The 23,436-nt window shown below is 37.2% G+C and overlaps 1 protein-coding gene across 7 annotated transcripts in view; it reads left to right on the top strand.

Moving 5' to 3' along the window:
* LOC122530185 (protein tweety) overlaps positions 1-23,436 on the top strand; it is a 60,772-nt gene that overhangs the window by 35,687 nt on the left and 1,649 nt on the right. For 3 of the 7 annotated variants that reach the window (XM_043656923.1, XM_043656924.1, XM_043656925.1), the window contains exons 2-7: positions 7,233-7,441; positions 20,528-20,800; positions 21,669-22,003; positions 22,259-22,690; positions 22,789-22,890; positions 22,964-23,206. In XM_043656923.1, coding sequence (XP_043512858.1) covers positions 7,304-7,441; positions 20,528-20,800; positions 21,669-22,003; positions 22,259-22,690; positions 22,789-22,890; positions 22,964-23,206 — 1,523 coding nt within the window. In that variant the 5' untranslated portion in view covers positions 7,233-7,303. The remainder of the gene's footprint in view (positions 1-7,232; positions 7,442-20,527; positions 20,801-21,668; positions 22,004-22,258; positions 22,691-22,788; positions 22,891-22,963; positions 23,207-23,436) is intronic. The other 4 variants (XM_043656928.1, XM_043656926.1, XM_043656927.1 and 1 more) reach the window with 4 other exon arrangements.

The following is a 23,436-nucleotide window of genomic DNA, read 5'->3' as shown; positions in this document are numbered from 1 at the left end:
CGGTGTACAACGGCTGGATTAGCCTTCACCAGGGTATAATGGTGATTAACATTTACGAGCCGTGTTCCAAGCCGGCCCACGAAAGAGTCACACATCATCGTTTGTGTGTGCGCGCAACCGACGGAAACTAGACTACCGTGTTACGGTTCCGCCAGTCATCCCCAGTGAATCCATACTTCCTTTCCTCTCGAGCCGCTGTTTGTGAGAAATACTCCGGAGGCTAGGGGACTGTTTCTCGCACACGAGCGAGAGAAACGATGCCCGAACCATTTGTGCTGATTCTGGTAAATTGCTTTCGAGCTTGATTCATACGGACCGTTTTAGGGGATGTTTCTGTGCCCGTAAAATTCGAAAAGAATGCAAAAAAAAAAAAAAAAAAGAAAGAAAGAGAACGATTTAACCACTTGCGCTGGCAACTGAATTGCGGACCGTAACGAGTGACCGTATAGTACGACAATTCGTCGCTTTCTTTTTCAACTCGTCGGTATCGATATCACTGGATAGAAATTATTGAGAAATGATAAATTTACTATTTGTTTTGCCTGGATTATACTTAAATATACTTAAAACTGACAGAATATTGCAATTTTGGGACAAAAAGTTCTCGACGCNGAGGTTAACCACTTGCACTGGCAATTGACTGCGGACCATAACGAGTGACCGGACCGTAACTCGTCGATATAACGTCACTGGACAGAAATTATCGAGAAATGATAAATTTATTATTTTTTTGCCTGGGTTGTACTTAAATATACTTAAAACTGAGAGAATGTTGCAATTTTGGGACAAAAAATTCTCGACGTGAGGTTAACCACTTGCACTGGCAACTGATTGCGGACCATAACGAGTGACCGTATACGACAATTCGTCGCTTTCTTTTTCAACTCGTCGGTATCGATATCACTGGATAGAAATTATTGAGAAATGATAAATGTATTATTTGTTTTGCCTGGATTATACTTAAAACTGACAGAATATTGCAATTTTGGGACAAAAAGTTCTCGACGCGAGGTTAACCACTTGCGCTGGCAACTGATTGCGGACCATAACACCGTATACAATAATTCGTCGTTTTCTTTTTGAACTCGTCAGTATATCACTGGATAGAAATTATTGAGAAATAATAAATTTATTATTTGTTTTGCCTATTTTGTTTTACTTAAATGTACTTAAAACTGAGAAAATATTACAAGTTTGGAACAAAAAATTCTCGACGTACGTGACAGTGCAATAGGTTAGAACTGGAAAGTTCGCGTGACGAAACGTGTGGACGGAATATTTAATTTACTTACTTTCAAGTGTTCAATTTGATACTTCATACTACGTACAGAAAGAGAGCAGTCAGCTCATTAATAACTTCGCCAAGGAAACGCGTGTAATTTAAAGTTTGTAGTCGACGTCAAATGAAATCGGAACTTTCGTTAGGAACGGAACGAGGCGTTCGTAGAAAGTTTCGAGTGGAAGTGCAGACGCGACGAAAGTAAAGGGGAAACGATTTTGAAATATTTATGTATCGAAGTTTGATAAAGAGTTACGTGAGTTTGCTCGTGCGCAGTGTTATTCCGAAATCTGTCGTATAAAGGAAGAACTCGTGGAGGAATAATATACATGTAATTCAACCCTCTTGTAGGCGAACTGGGTCGTCGACGATGCAAATGAAATTTCAACCCTCCGAATTTTTTTTTTATAAAAAAGTTTCAAGCGTTTGACTTTACGTACGTATAATTAGTAGAAACGTTAATAACTTCGCCACGAAATTTTCGAACTTTTTAAAGTTGAAATTTATAAACTTCTTTAATATTCGTAAGAATATTTAACACATTGGGTGTCCCCGATAATCGCAATATTTCTGTTTTTATTTTAAATGTAATATTTTTTAATAATATATTTTATTGTATTATAATATAATTATAATATATATTTCATTATATATAATATAATTTTAATATAATATAATTTTTTAATAATATATTTTATTATATTGAAAGTATAAGTAATGCTGTTTTTTTTTCAAATTTAATAAACACTGTCATCTAGTGACAATAATGTAACTTATTACAACGTATTGTAATCTATATTCTAGTTAAATATATTGACATTTAGTGTGTTTATTGTTAAATTATATTAATAGATCAAAACTCTATTAGCTTTTAAATAAAATAAACTTTCTTACATTTTCTTGTATCAAAGAACGACATTACTTGTGGGGTACTCTTGATATTATAATATTTTGTAATATTTTCTGTCTTCGTAATGTCTCATCTATACATCTAAAAGTTCTAATATTTTAGAATAATCTATATAAGATAAAAAGTTTAAACAGCATAAGTAAGTATAATGCTGTAAAACGAAACTTTTTATTTCTCTTTTTTAGAATATTTTTTACATAGAACAAATTCATTATATCGATGCTATTATACTCAATTCCCCCGTGGGAATTTTGACCGCGTCAAAACTTCAACCTAATCGTTCTAAACCACGCGTAGCAACGCGATACTTTGACTAGTCTGCTCGGCGAAGGAAATATTCAAATTTAAGTTCGCAAACACGTGGAATTATCTCGTGGTATTCGATGTATATAAAACCCCCGAAAATATCGAGATAACTCGGTGGGCTGGGTGGAAACGTTTCGAATAGACGACATTGTACCCGGCGAAGCAACCAGGTGTAACGTAGTTTAAAGCCGGCATGCGGCAGCTGATCTTTTCCCACGGTGTTCACGACGGTCCGAGGAAGTTCAAGAATGGACCGCCAAACTTCCCTGCTGCTCCACGACGACGTCCGCCGTTTTTTTTTTTTTTCCTCGTCCATTTTGTTCAAGAAGCTCGTTTCTCTACGATCCTGTGTTTATAATTCCGACGGCGACGACAAAGAGCCAGCCTCTGGAATGCAAAGTGAAGTCCCTTCAGAGTCTCGAAAAATCATACAACAAAATAATTGCAATAAATGACAGTGTTCTTTAACGTTTGAATGTACTCTGGAAAATTTTTGCAGAATCTTTATACAGGGTGTTCCACGTAACACTTTTCACGATTTTTCAGGTACTTGCGACAATCTGAGGAAAAAATGTTTTCAACAAAAGTTGATCAGTTTCAAAAAAATTTTTTTTGAATAATTGTCGCACCTTCGTTCTTTTAAATGGCACTTTATATTTTTGACTGAATAGTATTGTCGAATTCAACGACCTAGTATACCTTCAGGTTCCTGAATTGAATGTAATTTCGAGTTTTAATAATGAACACAAGTCACCCATTCATGCTGATTGTCATTTTTTGTTGAAATTTTCATTTCGTTGCCTTCAAGATCATCCAAAGGTGTACTAGGTCGTTGAATTCGTCTAGATACGAGCTACAATACTATTAAGTCAAAAATATAAAGTGTCATTTAAAAAAAACGAAGGTGACCTTGACAATTATTGGAAAAAAATTTTTTTTTGTTGTACTGTGTAGCCAATCGAAAACTGATCAACTTTTTTTTGTCAAATTATCGCGAGTACTTGAAAAATCGTGAAAAGTGCTACGTGAGACACCCTATATATACTGTTCACAAAAATTAGGGGATATTTAAAAATGGATATGGAGCGATAAAAAAGAGAAGTATTTGATTCTCTTTTTTATTAAACAAGAACGTCAGAAAAGCAAACGACCTTAGCAACTGTAATAATTAGACTGCGACATTTTTACGGATTTATTAATTTATATTTTATAATTTATATTTTCTTCTCGTTCATGAAAGTTTAAATTTGCATAAACGTCCAACGTCTGATGGCAATTCTCGTCGAAGAGAATCATTAGTTTCGAAATCGTAATTTTAATTATATATATGTATATATATATACTGTTCACAAAAAATTTAGGGGATATTTCAAAATGAATATTAAACGATAAGAAAAAGAAGCATTTGATTTTTCTTATTAAACAAGAACATCAGAAATGCAAACGACAAGTCAAAGAAAGTTGTTCTCGTTTAATAAGAAAAAAGAAATCGAATGCTTCTTTTTTTTCAATCGCTTCATATTCATTTTGGAAATATCCCCTAATTTTTGCGAGCAGTGTACATCCAGAAATCTGTGAAAATCACTTCGAACTTGAAAAGAACAGGGTGTTACTTTAACGTCATCGTTGGAACGATGAAAAATTATTTGAGACTTGCCGTCTCGTTAGTATCGTGCTTCAGAAAGCGGATATTCTGCTACAGATGAAACGTTCGTTCTTCTATTTGTTGCCAAAACGAGAGAAAAGAAAAGACGGTGAAAGTAGGAAGAGCTCGATACAATTGATGACGGCGTGCAATAGAGGAACGGGATCAATTTATATCGTGAACAGGATGCTGAATAGATTCTGAATAGACCACCGATCCGTCGAAGAGATTTTAATTTTAACCTACACGTTCTTCTTCTGTCTCGATAGTTTCTTTGAATCTCTCGTAGTATAAAAAANAAAAAAAAAAAAAAAAAGAGAAAGAAAAAAGAAAACAGCTTTCTCTATTTTAAGCGATCACGTCCTGTTACATTTCGCTGAAACGAAGATATACACTTAGGAAAGATCGCGATAGACGATGTCGATGCAGCTAGTCGAGCCTGCGTCTAAGATTCTGCCGGAAATCGTCAATTTTCCATATCGTTGGACGTGTTAATATTCCGTTTGCAACTCGGGCTCGGAACGAAATTCATCTTCCCCGTTAGAGAAGATCTTCGGCCCGTTTGTTCGGCACGCTTGTTTCATCTTAATTGCCAAAATTCCAGAGGATGATATCGCTTTGGACCGAGAAAATTGATGAATGTTTCAGATGATCGTTTTGGTCGCTCTGGTCGAATTCATATGCGCGAGACGGAGGCTGTCGAAACGGAGGAATAGAATTTCCGATGATTATGTAAATCAAGTGTGTCACGCGTTAGGGATGCCGTCTAATCAAACATCTTACTTCCAGTTCGTTGAGTTTCAATCTCTCGAGCTTGCCTCTGTATTTCGTCTTTTCACGTTTAAAATCATCTTGATATGCAGCGTCTAACGTATATACTACGATACGGAATGGGGAATTTTATGATTAAATAGTGATGACTTTATATTTTTGAATCAGTGGACGTCAAGTGAAAAGTGTGGCAAGTGGAACGCCGCAATACAAATTCATACTTTTTGAAATTTAATTTACAAAGTAGCACTTTGGTGGAAAATCGTTTTAGCTTCCACGTGTTATAGGAAGCACTATCTTTAAATATTTTACACGTTCTCAAAATTGTATTGTGTATAATATAATATGTAATAATTTTATATATATATATATATATAAAATATATAAAAATTATATATAATATATATATAATTTTTATACATATAATATATATAAATATATATATAATTTTTATACATATATAATAATTTTCAAATTTTCTATAAATACAAGAAAATCCTAATTAGAATTATAAATTTATAATTTTGTAAATAAATAAATTTACATAATATTTTTATATCTTTAAAATATTTTTATAATATTTTATAATAATATATAATATCTTCACAAATAAATAAATTTATATTTTTATAATTATAATTAAAAGAACGCGTAAAAGTCACTAAGTGAAACGTAATTTTATTTGTGAAATACTATGACCAGTCTACTTTACACATTTTACATATTTCTGCCATGGGTACGCGCGAATTTTTTCACCTTTGAATTTCCCATAAACGCGTGAGAATAAATCGCGGTTTAGCCACATCGTCCCAAAATAATAGTCTACACAGGCAAAATCTATGATAAAGCAGATAGATAATCGATGCCCGAACGAGGGTCCTATTCGTGGTCTTTTGTTCTCCGCTAGTCGGAGGGTAGCAATTCGTCAAAAAGACTCTCGAGATACTTCCGGAAGAGGCGCGTGTCCTTGTCGGGTATCGTCGTCGATGGGAGCGGAACGGAGCAGCAGCTGGCACAGATTTCATTAATTAAGCGCTCGTTGCTTCCACAACGGCGCTTCGAGCGTAATTGAATCAGGCCTGGCAAAGCGTTTCGGAGGAGTGACAAAGACTGAGGAGCGAAAAAGAGAGAGAGAGAAAGAGAGAGATAGTACAAAGAGAGCATATCATCTGGCAGCATAGACGTATCTAACAAAGATTAAACTAAACTATAAAACGTCGGGAGGCTCGCTCGGCCGATAGATTCGATTCGAGACTAAACGGTGTCCAGATCGAATTGGATCCGGATCCTGCTTTTGGCGCGGTGGTTACCGCGTTTAATTGCACGCTAAATCGGATAATCGGCCGGCGCTAAATATATAACAGGGTTATCCCGGGGTTTCTTTCCGTCTCGCGTCAATTCCGCTGCTTCAATTTGCCAATCCGCGGTTCGACGATCTTCCTCTTCAATTCTCAACCCGAGGATAACCAGAGAGAAATATCAATAAATTTCGATGATATCTGCGTGTATTAACCTCGACGTTGCTTTCTCTTTCCCGGTATCAGTTTGAATTTAAATTCGAAAATTTGAATTTAAATTGGACTACCCCACATATTGATACGAAAGATATTATTCCAAATATATATATAATATTATATTTTTATTATAAATTAAATATATTTATATTATATATTTATTATATTATTATTATATTTTATATATATATGTATAAAAATATTATTCGAAACATATATATAAATATGCATGTTATTATGATTGTATTATATTTTCATTATAAAATAAATATATAATATATTTATAGTAATAATATAATAGAATATATTTATATTATATATTTATTATATTATGATTATATTATATTTTCATTATAAAATAAATATATAACATATTTATATTATATAAATGTATTAATAAATATATAACATATTTATATTATTATTATATTATAAAGATATTATTCGAAATATATATATATATATATATATATAAAGAAATATGTATATTATTATGATTATGTTATATTTTCATTATAAAATAAATATGTAATATATTTATATTATGTTATTATTATATTATTATAAAGCTATTATTCGAAATATATATATGTAAAGAAATATGTATGTTATTATGATTATATTATATTTTCATTATAAAATAAATATATTTATATTACATTATTATTATATTATAAAGATATTATTCGAAATATATATTTCGGCGAATGAAAACACGTTTCTCTCTTCTGACATATAATGTCGCAGTATCTTGAGAGAAAGAAGCCCGGAGCAATTCTTAACCCGGTGACTTGTTGGCTGTTGCAGGTCTCGTAGCATGTCTTGACGAGTAGGAGTGGCTCTTCAACGGGGTTTTCGGCAGACAAGGGTTCTCCAAAATGGCGGGCGGTCAGCAGCTTCCCGAACAGTACACGGTACCGCAGCTCGCTAGGGTCTTCCACAGGCTGCCGCACCTCAACGTCTCTCTTCACTCGGTCAATAACACCTTCAATCCGCATTCCGAAATCTATCTCGAGGTAAGTGAAAATTCCTCTCTATCCTTTTGATCCAACGCCTCCTGCCAGAGAAAACAACATCTTCTCTTTTTTTACAAATTTATATATAACTCGTCAGTTTCAAAAGCAACGAAAGCGAATATAAGCTGGGTCAACGGAAAACAAATCGCTTGCCGCACGATTAACAGGATCGCGATACCAACTCATCGGTATTACTGCTCCGTGGTTGCGTCAATATATCCGAAAGCAATTTCGACTTGATTCCATTTTGGCCCGTGTACAAAGCGTTCCCGTTCGTCTCCGCGAAAATGTTTCTCGATAGTACTTCTCCTGTCCCGAAGGGAACAGCCAGATTTCCTTGGCAAAGCTCGCCGAGAAAGCTGTAAACGTCGGATCCGTTGCTGAAACAAATTCGAAAGTCGCTTGAGCCGAGTTTGTTGAATATTTTTGATACCGCCAGCGTGTTTCAATGAAATTTTTGAATATTACTTAACTGTCGAGTATCGAGAAATAATCGAGAGCAGAGAGTTCCAATTAAATTTGAAACGTTTTCTCTAAAAGAAAGAGAGAGAGAGAGAGAAAGAAAAATATTGAAATTGTTAAATCCTTGGTTGCACGAGGGAAACCAGCCTGTAACTCGCCTGTCCCAGTTTACCACGTTAATCAGAGTAATGGTTTTAAAGGACATTTTAAAAGTTATTCGAGTTCCGAAAAAAATCGGGCTGCCACACCGGGCTGCGTAAAATTATCCGTGAAAATTCGTCGAGCGCGCGGCGAATCTTGTTAATTCCGTTTCACGTCGTTTATTCCGGATATTAATTACCACGGTATAAAAAAACCTGCGATCAGTGGAAACATATTACAGCGTGTCTCGCGTTCAATTCGAAAGCGGGGGGGAGGGGGGGGGAGTTCACTCTCGATAAAAATGTTCCCTTGAATTGCACTAATTAACGAAGCGCTGCGCGACACCGGCCGGGTCGAAGCGAGATGAAATTACACGATTCGCGTCCCAGAACCACGTCGAACGCTTCGAATCTCTTCTCTTTTCCCTCTAATTTTCTCTTCCTCTCTCCCTCGTGTTTTATTGATCATCGCACACGTGCGTCTCACGAGTGTGACTCACCTCTGCGTTCTCGTATCTTTCGACGAAAGAAGATACCAAAGTACAGAGTAATAAGCCGCGTTAACTGATAGGGATTCTGCTTCGTTAACCGTATCGGGTTCGTTTGGAGCCAGTTGTTCTACCATCTATTTTAAAGTAGCGGATGTTTGATTGAAAACTCTATCTCATCCACCGTTTGTCATTTGCTCGTGAAACGCGATGTTATCACGAAGAACTCTATTTACATAAACTTGTTCTGGGACAAATAGTTTATACACGGTGGGTATTGTCATCGCCACGTATTGTCATCTAGTTTTACGTCATTATCATTACGCGTAGCGAGAAATGTTTCGGATGAAGTTGAGTGGTTTCGAGAGGGGCACGTTTTGATGATGCTAGTTTTCTTGTATGTGGACGTGTAGAGGACACGTGAAGGTCATCACCTTTTTTTTTGAATGGAATCGTATATTTTTTGATGCACTTTGATATTCTTTACAAAAAAGTATTTATGTTAAAAAACAATTAGTTTAGAAGGACATTTTAATTTTTGTAAAGTCTGTGCGTGGAAGACAAAGATAGTATAAGTATAAGAATACTATCATTCTTCTTCCATGTCTTTTATACGATAATTTTACAAAATTAAAAAAATATTAATAAAATAATAAAATATTAATAAAATAATAATAAATATTAATAAAAATAAACAAAATAAAAAAATGTTAATAAAAATAAACAAAATTAAAACTAAAATATTTCCTAAACTAATGTTTTTTTTAACATAAATAGGTTAATATCTTTTTTGTAAAGAATACCAAGGTGCAGCAACTGAACGCAATAAAAAATATATGATTCCATTTAAAAAAACGTTAATGACCTTCATATGTCCTCTACACGTCCACCTACAAAAACACTAGTATCGTCAAAACGTGCCCCTCTCGAAACCACTCAACTTCATCTGAATCATTTTTCGCTACGCGTAATAATAATGATGTAAATCCAGATGGCAATATGCGATGATCCATCTCTGTATATTTGGAGTTCGTATCGTAGGATTCCAGTGACTCTCTCCTCTACGAGTGGTCTTTCGTTCATTTCGTACAAATAATTCGTACGACAGGAGTTCAGAGTCAAGCAAGTCGAACTCAATCGGCAAAAGAATTCATTTAATCGGGCGTCGATTAAAATTTGGCTCAAACAAATGGAAGTTGAGGTTCCAATCAGCAGAAATTCGTGTCGATTGAAATGTCAGTTGAAACAAATTTATTAAAAATCCACGAAAGCTGTTCAGCTGTTTGTTGCAAAATGTTCGCGCATGTGAATTGTCGGTGGATTTCAATCGGCCGACGAAACCGGAAGAAGCGATGGTTGACCGATTCTGAAAAACACAATCTTCCAGACATCTCGCGGGACAGTTGCCCGGTGCATTCTCTTCCGGCAGAGTTTTCTTATCCCGTCCAGACGTTTGTCCAAAAAGGCAGCAAAAGCTGCCTGTGTATCGAGAAGAGAAGAATCGTCACTGTTCTCCGTAGTGTAGTGGGAGAGAAGAGGAAGGAATGGTAGACGAGAGGAGAAAAGAGAGAAACGAGGAGGGAAAGGACGAGGGGAAACGCAGCTGGATGCCACGAGTGCACGAGAATCCAAGCTGTGTGTAACTGGAAAGCACAATGGACGGGAAAGCTCAAACAATGCACAAAGGCTTTCGTATAATACGCCTGGGGGCAACGTGTGGGCTTTAACGGGCTCGGAACGTCAGATCGCTAACTAGCGATGGGCTCAAGACACTTCGAGTCCGATTCGAATAGTGTCCCCTGTCAGTCACACGATATCTCGTCGAATTAACAATTATCGAATCGCTCTGTTATCCGTGCCGTTTCTGTGATCCTTGGGAAGTTTCGACAGTTGGAAAGTGAAACCAGGACGAACAGATTGGCCGTCAGTTTCACATTTTGGTTGCTCGGAGATAACGATTAGTAATTCCAATGTTTGCGAAAACCTTTGAAAATCAATCTGGACCTGGATATTATCAAGCTCTAATGGTAACGAAACAGAGAAAATTGACGGTGAATTAGCGAGAAAAAAAAAAAAAAGAAAGACATTTATCGACTTTCGTCGCGAGAAATTTAAAACTACGGCCGTACTAGAATTTCAATCAATGAATTAATACTACACGTCGATGAAATACCGGTGGAAATATTCCCGATAAAACTTGCCGAATCTAATAAAACAATATCGATATTTTACGTCTCGATACGAGCCTTTCCCTATCGCTACTCGCACGGTATTTCCTCCTCCTCCTCCTCCTCCTCCTCTTCCTCCAGCCAGCAACCTCTTGCCCCCTTACTCCAAAAGCATCGGCTTCTCTCGTAGCTCTCGACAAGAAGCACGATCGGCTGGCACAACGTCTTTCGTTGCAGATGTTCGGGGGGGGCACAGACAACTTATTACTAAGGGAATCAAGACGGATATCTCGTTGCTTTCGAGCAATTCGATTGTCGTTCGTTCACAGGACGTTTTTCGGTGGAGTGGTGCTCGCTAATTTTTTCTTACCTGCGCAAAACGCACTCTTTCTCCAATTATCGCGCTCCACCGGCAGGTGCAGAATAACGAACGCAAGAGGGGGGGAAATGGCATCTGTTTTGAAAAGGAATGACGATACCGAGCACACGCAAATGAACCGTGAAATTTTGACAACTTTCAATTTCAATTTCGAATCAAACTTCGTATGTTTTTTTTATTAAGTAATAAAAATTTATCCGCTCATAAATGCTTGTTGCAACAGCATAAAACGATCGGTTTTAATCCTGCAATTCGTTTCTTTTCCTTTTTGTGAAATCGTTGAGAGAGAGAGAGAGAGAAAACGAAGAATTTGTAACGACTTCGATAATATTCGTGAATGACGAACATATTGCCGGATAATGAGCACGTCTGTATCAATATCGGCTACGGATTACTCTTTCATTACCGCATACACGCAGAATGTTCTCTGTTTCCTGTTCTAGTTTCTCGTCAATCATATTTCTTGTGCATGCGCTTTCAATCATTGTAAAGAAAACGGATTCCCTCGCGTCGTTGTTTCTCTTTAGACAGTTTTTCTTCGCTTCCTCTTTTATCTGTCACACTGCCTTACTATCTCTCCCCTCATTCTCTCCACCACCACTCCGTCGCTGCTTTTTCTGCTTCGGCCAGCCGGTGGATATTTCATTTTTCCCCATTCTTTCAGGCTGTTTAACTTTTTCTTTCAGTTTCTTCGTAATATCCATTTACGTGCTTTATGCGCCGTTTCCTCCATTTTCCGCCATTTCCGACTCGAAACAGATGGAATCACGTTAAGCGTATAACGAAATCAAACAATATCGATATTCCGTTTTTCTTTTCATCGCCATTTTTTATAGTATATACATACGTAACTTATATATTACATGTACAACACGTATACCTCCGTAATTCATTCAGATACTTACTCATTTTGGACAAAATGATTATTGCAACATTAATTTGTAAAATTCATTAATAAAATAAAAATTTGTTTATTAATAAATATTGAAATTTATATAAAAATTCTCGCGCATGATTTTATTTTATTGTTTCATTTTTACAGCGATATCTCGACGTGAAATTAATTAATTTACATGTGTAATTGAAACAAATACCATCGGTTGAAAGTTCTAAGTCTTCGATACATAACGACGAAGTTTTTCATGTAAAGAAAAAAGCCAAGCGCTAAAATTAATATTTGATACTACCTCTGGCAAAAAGCTTTCGACCAAAATACATGCAATTCGGAGTATTTGAAAATATTGAACTCTTGAACGTATAAAGTGCAACTGCATTTGCTTGCAATAGACGAGAAAATAAAGTTAGTGAGTCAGTTTGCGACAGCAGGAAGGATTCCAATATTTTCGAATGTTTTCGAATGTATTCACGTTTCATCTGAAACTTCTTGCTCCAAGGTTATTCGAGGAAAGTTGAAAAAATTAAAAAAAAAAGAAATGGAACAAAATTCAAACATTCTATCAACCACGCAGTGCCGTGTAGCAAAAGGTACTCTGCATTTGTACAGAATAATAATCCGAATAATATAAATACCTGTAAACGTCTGTAAATTATTTTTAAAAAACTTGAGAAAACAGTGATAAAATTTTTCCTGATTTAATTTCATTAAGTGACTTGTAAACAGGAGTATAAGCAAGGTTTATAAACTGACGTAATATCACCGACTCGAAGTCGTTTTGATCATCGAACGAACTGCCAGAAAAAAAAGAAAAAAAAAAAAAAGAGGAAAGAGAAGGAGAAATAAATAGTGATATGAATTTGTCGGCCTGGCCTGGTTAAAATGTAGTGTCGTATCGGTGACGTCAAGAGCGTGTGAAACTTAGCTGGCATGCACACGTTGCTGTTGCTTGCGTCGGTAGGGTAGGTACCTAGCGAAAGAGAAGCCTTGAGGAAACGCCTGTCTGAGCACCCTCGACGCAACATGAGCTCTGGTAATTGGGTCCTTAGCTATTGTTTCTGCTGTGTGTTGCGTGCATGTGTGTGTATATGTGTGTATGTGTGTGTGCTTGAAAATATTTCACGACGCGCCTGCTGCAACTGCACCACCGGGTAATTAAATCGTGAGATGGCGTTTTGTCGTATCTTTCGTCGCTTGTTTTCTAACCTCCAATTCGACTGTTCATTAACGATTTCTTTCTCTCTTTCTCTCTCTCTCTCTCTCTCTCTCTCTCTCTCTCTCTTTCTTTCTCTGCTCTACCTTTCACCCCTGTCTTTTACATTCTCTCTTTAATTTTACAATGTGACGAAAAAATGATACCAATTATCGTGTTGTCACCCTTTATAGAGGGAGAAAAAGAAAAAATTAAAATTCACTTTCCTTTTCAGCTCTAAAATGATGATCTTTCCTAGAATTCTGTTGCATCTTTTGATTGTGATTGGGACATGATTTATCAGAGATCATTTGCTAAATTTCTAATACTTACGGTGGTTGTTGGTGTCGCAATGTCAACTGCTGAGGTTATTAAAGAATATATACATATTGTACTTACCATAGTTCAAAATACAAAGTTTGCATTTCAACGAAGCATATTTCACTATTGCTATAGCCAAAAATTACAAAAAGATTTATTTATTTATTTATTTTAACGTTGCTTCAACAACTCAGATTATTAACGTAATATAATTGTTGCATTATATATATTTAATATATTTAATAGATAAATATATTAAATATAATATATTTAATAGATAAATAGAGCTAAGACCACTTCATGAACGATAATAAAAATATTGATAACCAATGAAAGCATTGAATGTTTAAACTAGAGAATTAGTAGTAGTTAGAGAAGAGTAGTTGTTATCAAACATTATATAGACACATATTACAGAATATAGACTATAGACCAATACAACATGTGATAAATATGCTTATCAGCAACCCATTAGGATTACTAATGTATCTTGTCGTTTTTCTATCTTAACTCAAGCAATTTCCATAAGGTTTTCAAGTGAAACAAAAATCATTGATCATCTGAATTGAAGTGCGTGACTGCCTTAAAGGAGGTTGCTGCACTTTAGTTAAGAGGATTTTTGTTCTCAAAGGTATCTCACGTACTACAAAGAAAGAAATCGGCCTCGAAAGAAATCGGAGAAAAGCACCGGGTACAACGACCCTGCTGGTAAACCCTCTCTGGTTCATTCTATTTTCAGATTAGCATAACAAGCAGCTAATATGACACGACTTAATTACGCTGTCGCAATTTAAAGAATTACCATACCGTAGAGGTTTAAGCTAATACGCGCGCAAATAGAGGACGTTATCGATCGCGATTAACCGTGGAAAGGTTATCTTAATTAATCCCACGATAAAAACGAAAGGATTCCTTTTCACAATCTACGTTCGACGATTAAAATTTATAATAATTCTTTCCCGTATTTATGAAAGTTGCGTAATTAATTCTATCTCTGACAGAGAAATTCATTCACTACAGAAAATTGGTTCCGACGGATTAATCGCTGTAAATCACACTCTAAGTGAAATAAAACACGCGATATTTAACGTCAAAAGTATTTGAAATATTTATATGCACATGCGCGCTACTGCTGATAAAATCGGGGAGACAATTTAACTTGGTTTCACCAGCGGGCAAAATTTTTTTCAAACATTCCCGAGAAAATAGACGGGGAATTGTGATTGCCCCCCTCAACAAGATAAGTCTCTCGGCGCAAGCAAAGGGCTTGTTTAAGTCTGGCGCAAACGCGGCGTACTTTTCTGATTAAAGCCGATTTACAACAAACGTTCCTGCTAATTCCGCTGAACATTGTTCGGCGCCAGGCTTTTATTCTCTTTTCCACTCCACCGGTCGCTCAAATAAATGCATTGGAATCCGTTGAACGAGCACGTCTGCGCTTCTCGTTACGAGCAAGACGAAAAAAAAGGGGGAGGTGGGAGGGGATGAAACGTCCCTGTGTAATTCGTAGACCACAAATGTAGGCTAATGGCATAAACGCAAAGGGGAACGCGAAACGCGTGTGTTACGTTGTAACATGAAATAAACGGATCGGTATCTAAAAACATGAGCTGAGATCGTTTCCGATTTTCGACCGTCCAACTTCGAGGGGAAATTTTGTAACGAGGCAGGAATGAAATGAAATGATTGGTGGTAGGACAAAAAAAAGAAGTGACGCCCGTGAGGACAAAAAGAAGCCCGTATTTACTCTTTGAGAGGTTCCCGAGTCTCGAAAGAGAATCCATTTGCGATTTTACCTCCCACCTCCAGAGTCCCATGAAGTTTGAGTCCTATTCTTTTTGCACGTCCCTTCTTTTCTTTCTTTCTCTCTCTCTCTCTCTCTCTCTCTCTCTCTCTCTCTTCACCTCGAGCGCTCTTCCGGATTTATTCCAGAGCTTGCGTCGCGCTAGGTGCAACGACCGTCTTCAGTTCGCGTCCCGTAAACAGAGAATTTCTGTCTAGACGCGATTCTGGCCACTCTTTCGCCCGTGTTTCGAATTTAGTTTCGATTGCAAATACTTGACCACGTTGGCGATCGTTATGTCGTATAGTTTGACCTAAAAATTACGAATACTTTACGAGGGCTAGTAAAAAAAAAAAAAGTACATATTTGGTTGACATGAGCTTTTGTAGTTTATTTTGACACATTATGAACATTAAAAGAGAAAAAAAGAGGTTCTTATTATAGGTTTTTAACATAACTGCATCCTTTTACATAACTTTTTTCTACAATTGCCTATCGGTGTGCATGATTCAAAAGTAAACAACATTCTCTAGGGATTGACGATCCAACATTTTCATTTTTGTGTAAATTATGAAAATAGCAACTATTTGTTTTTGATGTATCGAATTTATGCCAGAAATTTCTACGTTTTTTTGTTTATATCTTTCAAAATTGTTAAAAATTAAAAAATGTTCAATCGTCAATCCCTAGTAAATGTTACGCTAAAGATACGTACCAAGTTTCATAGTAATCGGTTGGTTAGATTCCGAGATATCATGCACACCGTTTCTAAAAAATTAGTTTCGAGAAAAACGCGTTTAAAGTTTCGGAACGTCATTTTTCATATGTATCCTTTACTTATTTTTTTTTACTTATATATCGCGGCTCATAGTTCTCACAATTCACAACTAAATTGAATCCAAGTCCCCTAATATTCGATTCACCAAAAGTAATATTTGAATCACACGATTTACACTTTATAATATTGCTTAAAGTTGTAAACAGTGATACAAATTCAATTATTCTGTATCCGCGGATTTATTATTATACCTCAAAACAAGTCGTTTTAAAGGCTAGGACCTTTTGTATCTTATATTTCTAAGACTTCAAACAACTATTTAAAACAAAACAAAACAAAAAAAAATCGATTTTTTTTAAAATTTAAAACTGTCCTGGTTCCTTAAAAATGCAATTTACATGTAGAGGGTTCAATCTTCAATCCTGTCTGAATTCGCATCTTTTTTGATAGTTTCAAATTTTCTGTAACTCTGCAGTTTAGTCTCCAGTATATAGTTTACAATTGGAATTACATAATTTAACACGATGGGAATGAAAATTTTCATTCAGCTCCATAATACTCCGATGTATTTCCATAATTCGCGCGCAATTTACGACAGAAATAAATATCATTCGGTAAAGTTTCGGTTTCTGAAAAATATTCGTCTGGGAGATGATATACTTCAGGCAAATGGCATCAAGAGGAGACTGCGTTATCCTAGGTAAACTGCGCTCGTTCGATTCTTTCGATTGTAGAGACAACAAACTCCCGTTGCAAAATTCAGTTCGACGAGGCAACGAAGTTTGTTTGGAAGAAAAGTGTGTCCGTCGCCAGTGGAGGAAAGATTTTCCATAAATTCACACGTCCCCGTTTCATTTGTCTTCAACTACTCCGAACTGTCGGCGAAGTTCTCGACAAAAGTGAGAAATAGATATCTCCCTGGTTACGATTATGGCTGGCGATGACTTCCGTTTTCCAACTCTCAAAGTCGGCGACACGTTTCTACGCTTCTTTTCGAGTATCGAATCGGCAACTCGATTTCCTTCGCTCGGTATTTGTTCGATGATTTCGAATTACGCGACTGTTTTCACGAAACGCGCGATATCTAAAAAATATATAATAAATAATATATAATAAACTTCTCAATATCATAAGAAGAAAATTGGATTTCGACGTTATAATCCATCGAGTGAGTTGAACTTTCGTCGGAAGAATCCTGCTTGTTAAATTTAAAAAGAAGTGTGAAAGACCGGATGACAGTGCCTCTTCGTTATAAATTTCAGATCCATCGTGGCCGATTCCGCTTTTCTCGCGTCGTTTTAGCAATTATTTTTCAGAAACATTATTCGAAATCGATGGGTAGCGTTTTTCTGTTTTCGAGATTCGTCCCATTTTGAAATAATACTGGTAACCATCCCGGAGAACGTTCTTTTTTTCTAATTAAATAAATTAAATTTCACTATGTTATTAATCAGTGTGATAATCTAATCAACTAACAAACCAAAATTCATCTCTCGTTTTAATATTACCTACTCTTGTAGTCAAACCGCTTTACAGTTATAAGAACTTTACTATTTTATATTATATATAATATTACTATTTTTTTACTATTTACTATTTTATATTATAATATTACTATTTTATTACTATTTATTACTATTTATACTGTTTTATATTATATATAATATTACTGTTTTTTTACTATTTACTATTTTATATTATATACAATATTATTATTTTATTACTATTTGCTATTTCATATTATATATAATATTACTATTTTATTACTACTTACTATTTTATATTGTATATAATATTACTGTTTTATTACTATTTACTATTTTATATTGTATATAATATTACTATTTTATTGCTACTTATTATTTTATATTATATATAATATTACTATTTTACTCAATAATCAATCAAACCACTTTAAAGTTAGAAAGAACTTTACTACTTTATATTATATAATATTATATCAAATTACATTTTAACTTTACTTATATAACTATATAACGATTTTCGTGCGAAAGCTAATGATCCTGAACGTGAAAATTCCGCCGCTGTGAATTGGAAACACGTGGGAACACGAGGGGTATCGGTTTTTTGGCGAAAAATCACAGACTGTTGAGAATTATAGGCGAAGTTTATCGATGTCACGTAAATAATGAATGCAATATGTGTACATATATACACGGGTCGATGTAGCGGGTTCCATGGGGTGGCACGCGAACCCACGAGGGTGGTTGACCCTACGGTGGCGTGCAGGGCCTTTGAGTTACACGATAGAAAAATCAAATTTTCCGTGAGCCACGGCGACGTCGACCGTGCGAACCATCTTTCAAGCGAGTCGAGCTCAATCGCGAAACGGAATATGCAATCGTGCTCTTCGCCGTGCGTTAATCCACCGGGCCAAATGTAACGTTTCATGGAATAATGATGATGAAAGTGATTAGGTAAATGACGCCGGTCCGTTTTTATTGCATCACGATGCCGCCGGTATAGCTCGCGTGAAATAATTCGATTGTTCGATTGCCATTTAAAACACAACATCGTAATATTTTATTCTATCGCTCTATTTTCTTGATCCTTCGATATTAAAAATAGCAAATTTCACACTGTTTAAGTTGGGATAAGCTCTTCAGAAGCTATTTCAATCAGCTGCGATATGTTGGAAAGTAAAAAAATGTGTGTGATGACATCGTCAGAGATGTTTCTTTTGAAACTTTAACTTTATCTTTATTTATTTAATGATTCCATTATTATTATTATTATAAATAAATAAATCAGTTTCTGAATTAATGACGAAATGGAGAGATTCCAATAGAAGAAAATGGTCAATCATTTGGCTTCCAAGATCGGGATCAATCTTTCGATATATAGAAATCTTTATTCATTTAACGTTATTAAATATTAAATAAATCAATTTCTTACTTCACACTAAAACTACCAGAGTACTCGAAATAATCAATTTACAACTTTATACATTTACAACAGCATATTTTTAGACACTCGAGTGATTTTTAATAAAATTTGTGTTTTTTTTATCGTATTATTAATTTCTTCTTGTACCCTGCACTTTTTCATTTCTTTGTCGCGAATATTATACTTTTGGTCGTCGGTGGTGTTGATAACAAAGTGGAGAGATTCGTAAGAAAATGATCAATCATTTGGCTTCCAAGATCGGGATCAATCTTTCGATATATAGAAATCTTTATTAATTTAACGTTTCCTTTATGAAATAAATCAATTTTTTATTCACACTAGAACTACCAGAGTGGTCAAAGTGACCAATTTACAATTTTCCAATGGAAACTTTATACATTTACAACAGCGTATTTTTAGACACTCGAGTGATTTTTAACAAAATTTGTGTTTTTTTAATCGTATTATTAATTTCTTCTTGTACCCTGCACTTTTTCATTTCTTTGTCGCGAATATTATACTTTTGGTCGTCGGTGGTGTTGATAACAAAGTGGAGAGATTCGTAGGAAAAAAAAAAAAAAAGAAAAAAAAAGAAAATGGTCAATCATTTGGCTTCCAAGACCGGGATTATAGAAAGTACGAATACTGACGATGATCGGCGATTGGCAAGCATTCTGGAGCGCGTGAACTCGCCATGATTCACTCGGCGTGAGTCACCGGTACACGGCGGGCGACAATCTTCGCGAGACGCACGCGGATCCGCTATCACCTTTCGACATCCTTGCCCAGTAGTTAATTAGCATGAGCACGAGCAACAAGTAGGCTCTGTTCTATGGCGGCACTGGCTAATAATATGCTCCGATCGAGCGTAACCGGTGGTCCCGGATGCATCTGTCGGCGATCGGTTCGCGCGATTCGGTTCAACGTTCGCGTTATCGAACCGGGAAATTAAGAGAACGTTAGCACTAGAAACGTGGATGTCCGCGTGGTTACTGGAAATACTCGTTCGCGTCGCGTGTTCCTTTTGCCTTTGCCACCCGTGTGTCACGTCCGTGTGCCCTATGTAGTAATGGCTCGTGTTTTTCGCGACGTCGAGCCATTGGGATTTTTGTGTGTTGTGGGAACTCTCGAGTTTTCAAGCTTAATTAACGGTACCGGTCGCGCGAGAATTAATTAGAAAGTATAGGCACAGAAGCTTCTGATCTCTCTCTCTCTCTCTTTCTCTTTCTTTCTCAATCTAACAGGAAGCTATTAGCGTTTGCAGGAAATTTTGAAAAAGAAGAAGAACGATGAAAGATGGGGAGGAAATGAAAAGAAAAGACCAGCGTCACAGGACGATGATCTAAAATTTAATTAAACCTCGTGACTTTTCCGGCGGTCACGCCGAAAGAAAACGCGACTCGAGCGTTAATTGCCAGAGAAATAAAGCGAAAGAGGATGCTGAGGGTGAGTGGGTGGAGTGGGGTGGGCTGAGACGAGATAAGGATAAAGGCTAGATAGGAGGATGCGCTCCTACGCAAACGATTTTATTAAAAACACACGCCGATAACTAACGTTTAACTTTAATTAACAGAGCCTCGGGATACTTGGGAGCATCCCCGCAGCCTGGTTAATCCTCACGTTGCTGGTACTGCTGGTCTACCTGGTAACGAGATGCTGCGACCGGAAACCGCGCCCCAGGAGGTCGATAACCCTGCTGAAGTGTTCGCTGGCCATCCTGGCGTTGCTCTGCAGCGGAGCTGTTGCCGTCGGCCTCTACGGTAACGACGACGTGCACAACGGTTTGGTGCAATTGGTGGCCGCCGCGAAGAACGTCGATGGTATTCTCATGGGTGTACGGAATCAGGTCCGTTTTGAATTCACACCGAAACGAGAGTTGCGCTCGTCTCAAACTTCTGTTCTCCTCTTTCGTTCTGATCACAGACAGCACAACATCCAAGATTGCGTCTTGTGTTGCGAGACAATAATATTGAAAATAATAATTAATTAGTTTTAAGTTTCTCATCTGTTAAGTTTCTCTCTTCTCAGCTTCTAAGGAAAGTGCGAGATATTTTTAAAAAATATAAAAGGGATGTGTCTCTGTTGATCTTGCGAGCAGCCACTCCTCGAATAGAACACTTCGTTGTACTTCAACTTCTTTCGTTACTTCTTTCCACCTCTTTCTCCATTTGCATGCACGTTCGCGTTTGCACTTTAATCGAAGAAACAGAACTGCAACCTGCTCGCAATTAGTTCGTGCTCTAGTTTTTTCCCTAATTTCTTTTTCCTTCTGCCTTTACTTCTAAACGTACCTTGACTGAGCCGTTCTTAATTCGGGTCAAGAATAGCGAGGAGTTTGCGGACAACCGTAATGGAAATAAAGTCGAAAGAAGAGAGACTCGTCTCGCGATAAATAATCCGATTTCCAGCTACCTGAGGAAATCCCATTTTTTTTAAATTAAAGATCTTTCAAAGCCGGTAAAACGGATTGACTTTTTTGGTTTTTTTTTTTTTTTTTGAAGAATTAAGAGAAGCGAATCAACGCTTTGTGTCTTGGAAATTAATAATCTTGTCTCAACCATTTTTTATTGAAATTTGCCTGAAAGTTCCTCTCATTCTCCCAAATTACTCTATCAAGTACCATTATCTCGTCGACACTTGTGTTGTCACCTTGCTGCTGAAAAAAAAAGAAATCGCCTGAACGATGTTTGTTTTCTTCTTTTCGCTTTTTCAAGACCGACACCATCGAGGCGACATTGAAGAAGAAAGTGCAGCTGCAGTTGACTGCCTTGGGAGACGATTTCGATGCCCCTGTCAGCAATAAAACCATGCTCGGCCTGCTGTTGGCTGCTCTGCAGAGCATGAAGCAGAACACGAACATAGCCATGAACCGGAGCTTCGAAATTCGAAAACCACTGAACGGCATTAGCCTGGCTGGCGCGATCGGGATGGGAGAGAAGATAGAGCAATTAAGGTGGCCCGTCACTATGGCCGTTCTCAGCGCGCTTCTTGTTCTCTGCGTGGTGTTGGTTGTCGGAGTTGCGCGACATTCCAGATGTGTTCTCATAACGTACGTGTTTCTTTTCTTTCCTTTCGTTTCTCCGTCCCCTCCTCCCTGACAAAAATCGTACGAAAACAGGATTGGTCCCAATCCTGGACTGGATTCGACTCTTTGAAACTCTTGTGTTTTGGCAAATCTCAAAAGAGATGTTGATGCCAGTTGTCAGCGATGGGACTTGAAACATTTGGAATAAAATTTGGCTTTACTTTGGAGTAAAAACTTTGGCTCTAACGATCACTCGTTACGAAATATCTCCGTTTTCAGATTTTCCGTGTTTGGTCTGTTCGCGGTGATAGTCTCCTGGCTGATGGCATCGCTGTACCTCGCGACTTCAGTGGCCTTAGGTGATCTCTGCGTGTCCCCAGACGGTTACTTAACCAGAGCGGTACCGTCCACTCTAGCCTCGGAGGTTCTTTCGTATTACACGCACTGCGAGAACACGCGCAGCAATCCGTTCAGCCAGAGATTAAACGACGGTCAAATCGCGGCGAGCAACATGAGAGAGAACATGAACACCGTGACCAGGTTCGCGCTGGAGTTGTTCAAAGAGCAACACTTGCAACCGAAATTGACCAGCCTCTCGATCGACGTGTCCACCGTGAACAAGCTGATGTCGGGATTGACGACGTTACTCGATTGCAAGCCACTTCACAAGCAATACGTTCATGCCGCGAAGAGCTTGTGCCATTTAGGACTGTGAGTTTTGTATTTTACTCTCTCCGCTAGATCCGAAGAAGTAGATACACCCCATTGAATTTCAATTATTCAATAAAAACCTATTGAAATTCTTGTAGGTACGGACTAACTTTCATGCTGTTGGCGAGTTTAGCCGCCGGTCTGTTCTTCACGGTGTTAGTTTGGGTGGACTCTCACACTTGGATCTATATTCGAAAGCGGTGAGTGCGCAGCGTTTGAACGCAGCTGGGAGATGCAACGCACAGAGTATGATTAACGGGGACTTTGTTCTAGAAGAGATTACCATCAAGTCGACGAACAGGACCCGTATCTACCGCCATCGGCAGCTTCGCAGGCGATTGCAGCGCGGACCCTTCGAGGCCAAGGGTCGTACCCGCCTACAGCCCCTTCTGTATTTTATCCGAATGCTCATGGCACTCAAAATACCATTAAGCAGCCTCTCTTGCTAACGCCGCCCCCGCCGTCCTACGCTACTGCGACTGCTCGAGCACGTCAGCTGCACGAGAGCATGCTAAAGTTTGTGCATGAGATTTTACTCGGTTTCATTTATTAGCTCTATCGTTTACCTTTATCGTACACGACGAACGTACACGTTTGATTCGTTGAGCCAAATAACCATTTAGAACTACCGACGACCAAAGTATAATATTTGTAGTAAAGGAATTAAAGTGCAAGGTACAGGGGAAAGTTAATGCAACAAAGAACGCAAGCTTCTATTAATATATTTTGTTGAAGATACATTCGAG

Source organism: Frieseomelitta varia, unplaced genomic scaffold (assembly GCF_011392965.1).
Source record: "Frieseomelitta varia isolate USP_RPSP 00005682 unplaced genomic scaffold, Fvar_1.2 scaffold_331, whole genome shotgun sequence".
In the NCBI taxonomy this organism is placed as follows: Eukaryota; Metazoa; Arthropoda; class Insecta; order Hymenoptera; family Apidae; genus Frieseomelitta; species Frieseomelitta varia.
This window is presented reverse-complemented; position numbering and strand designations above follow the sequence as displayed.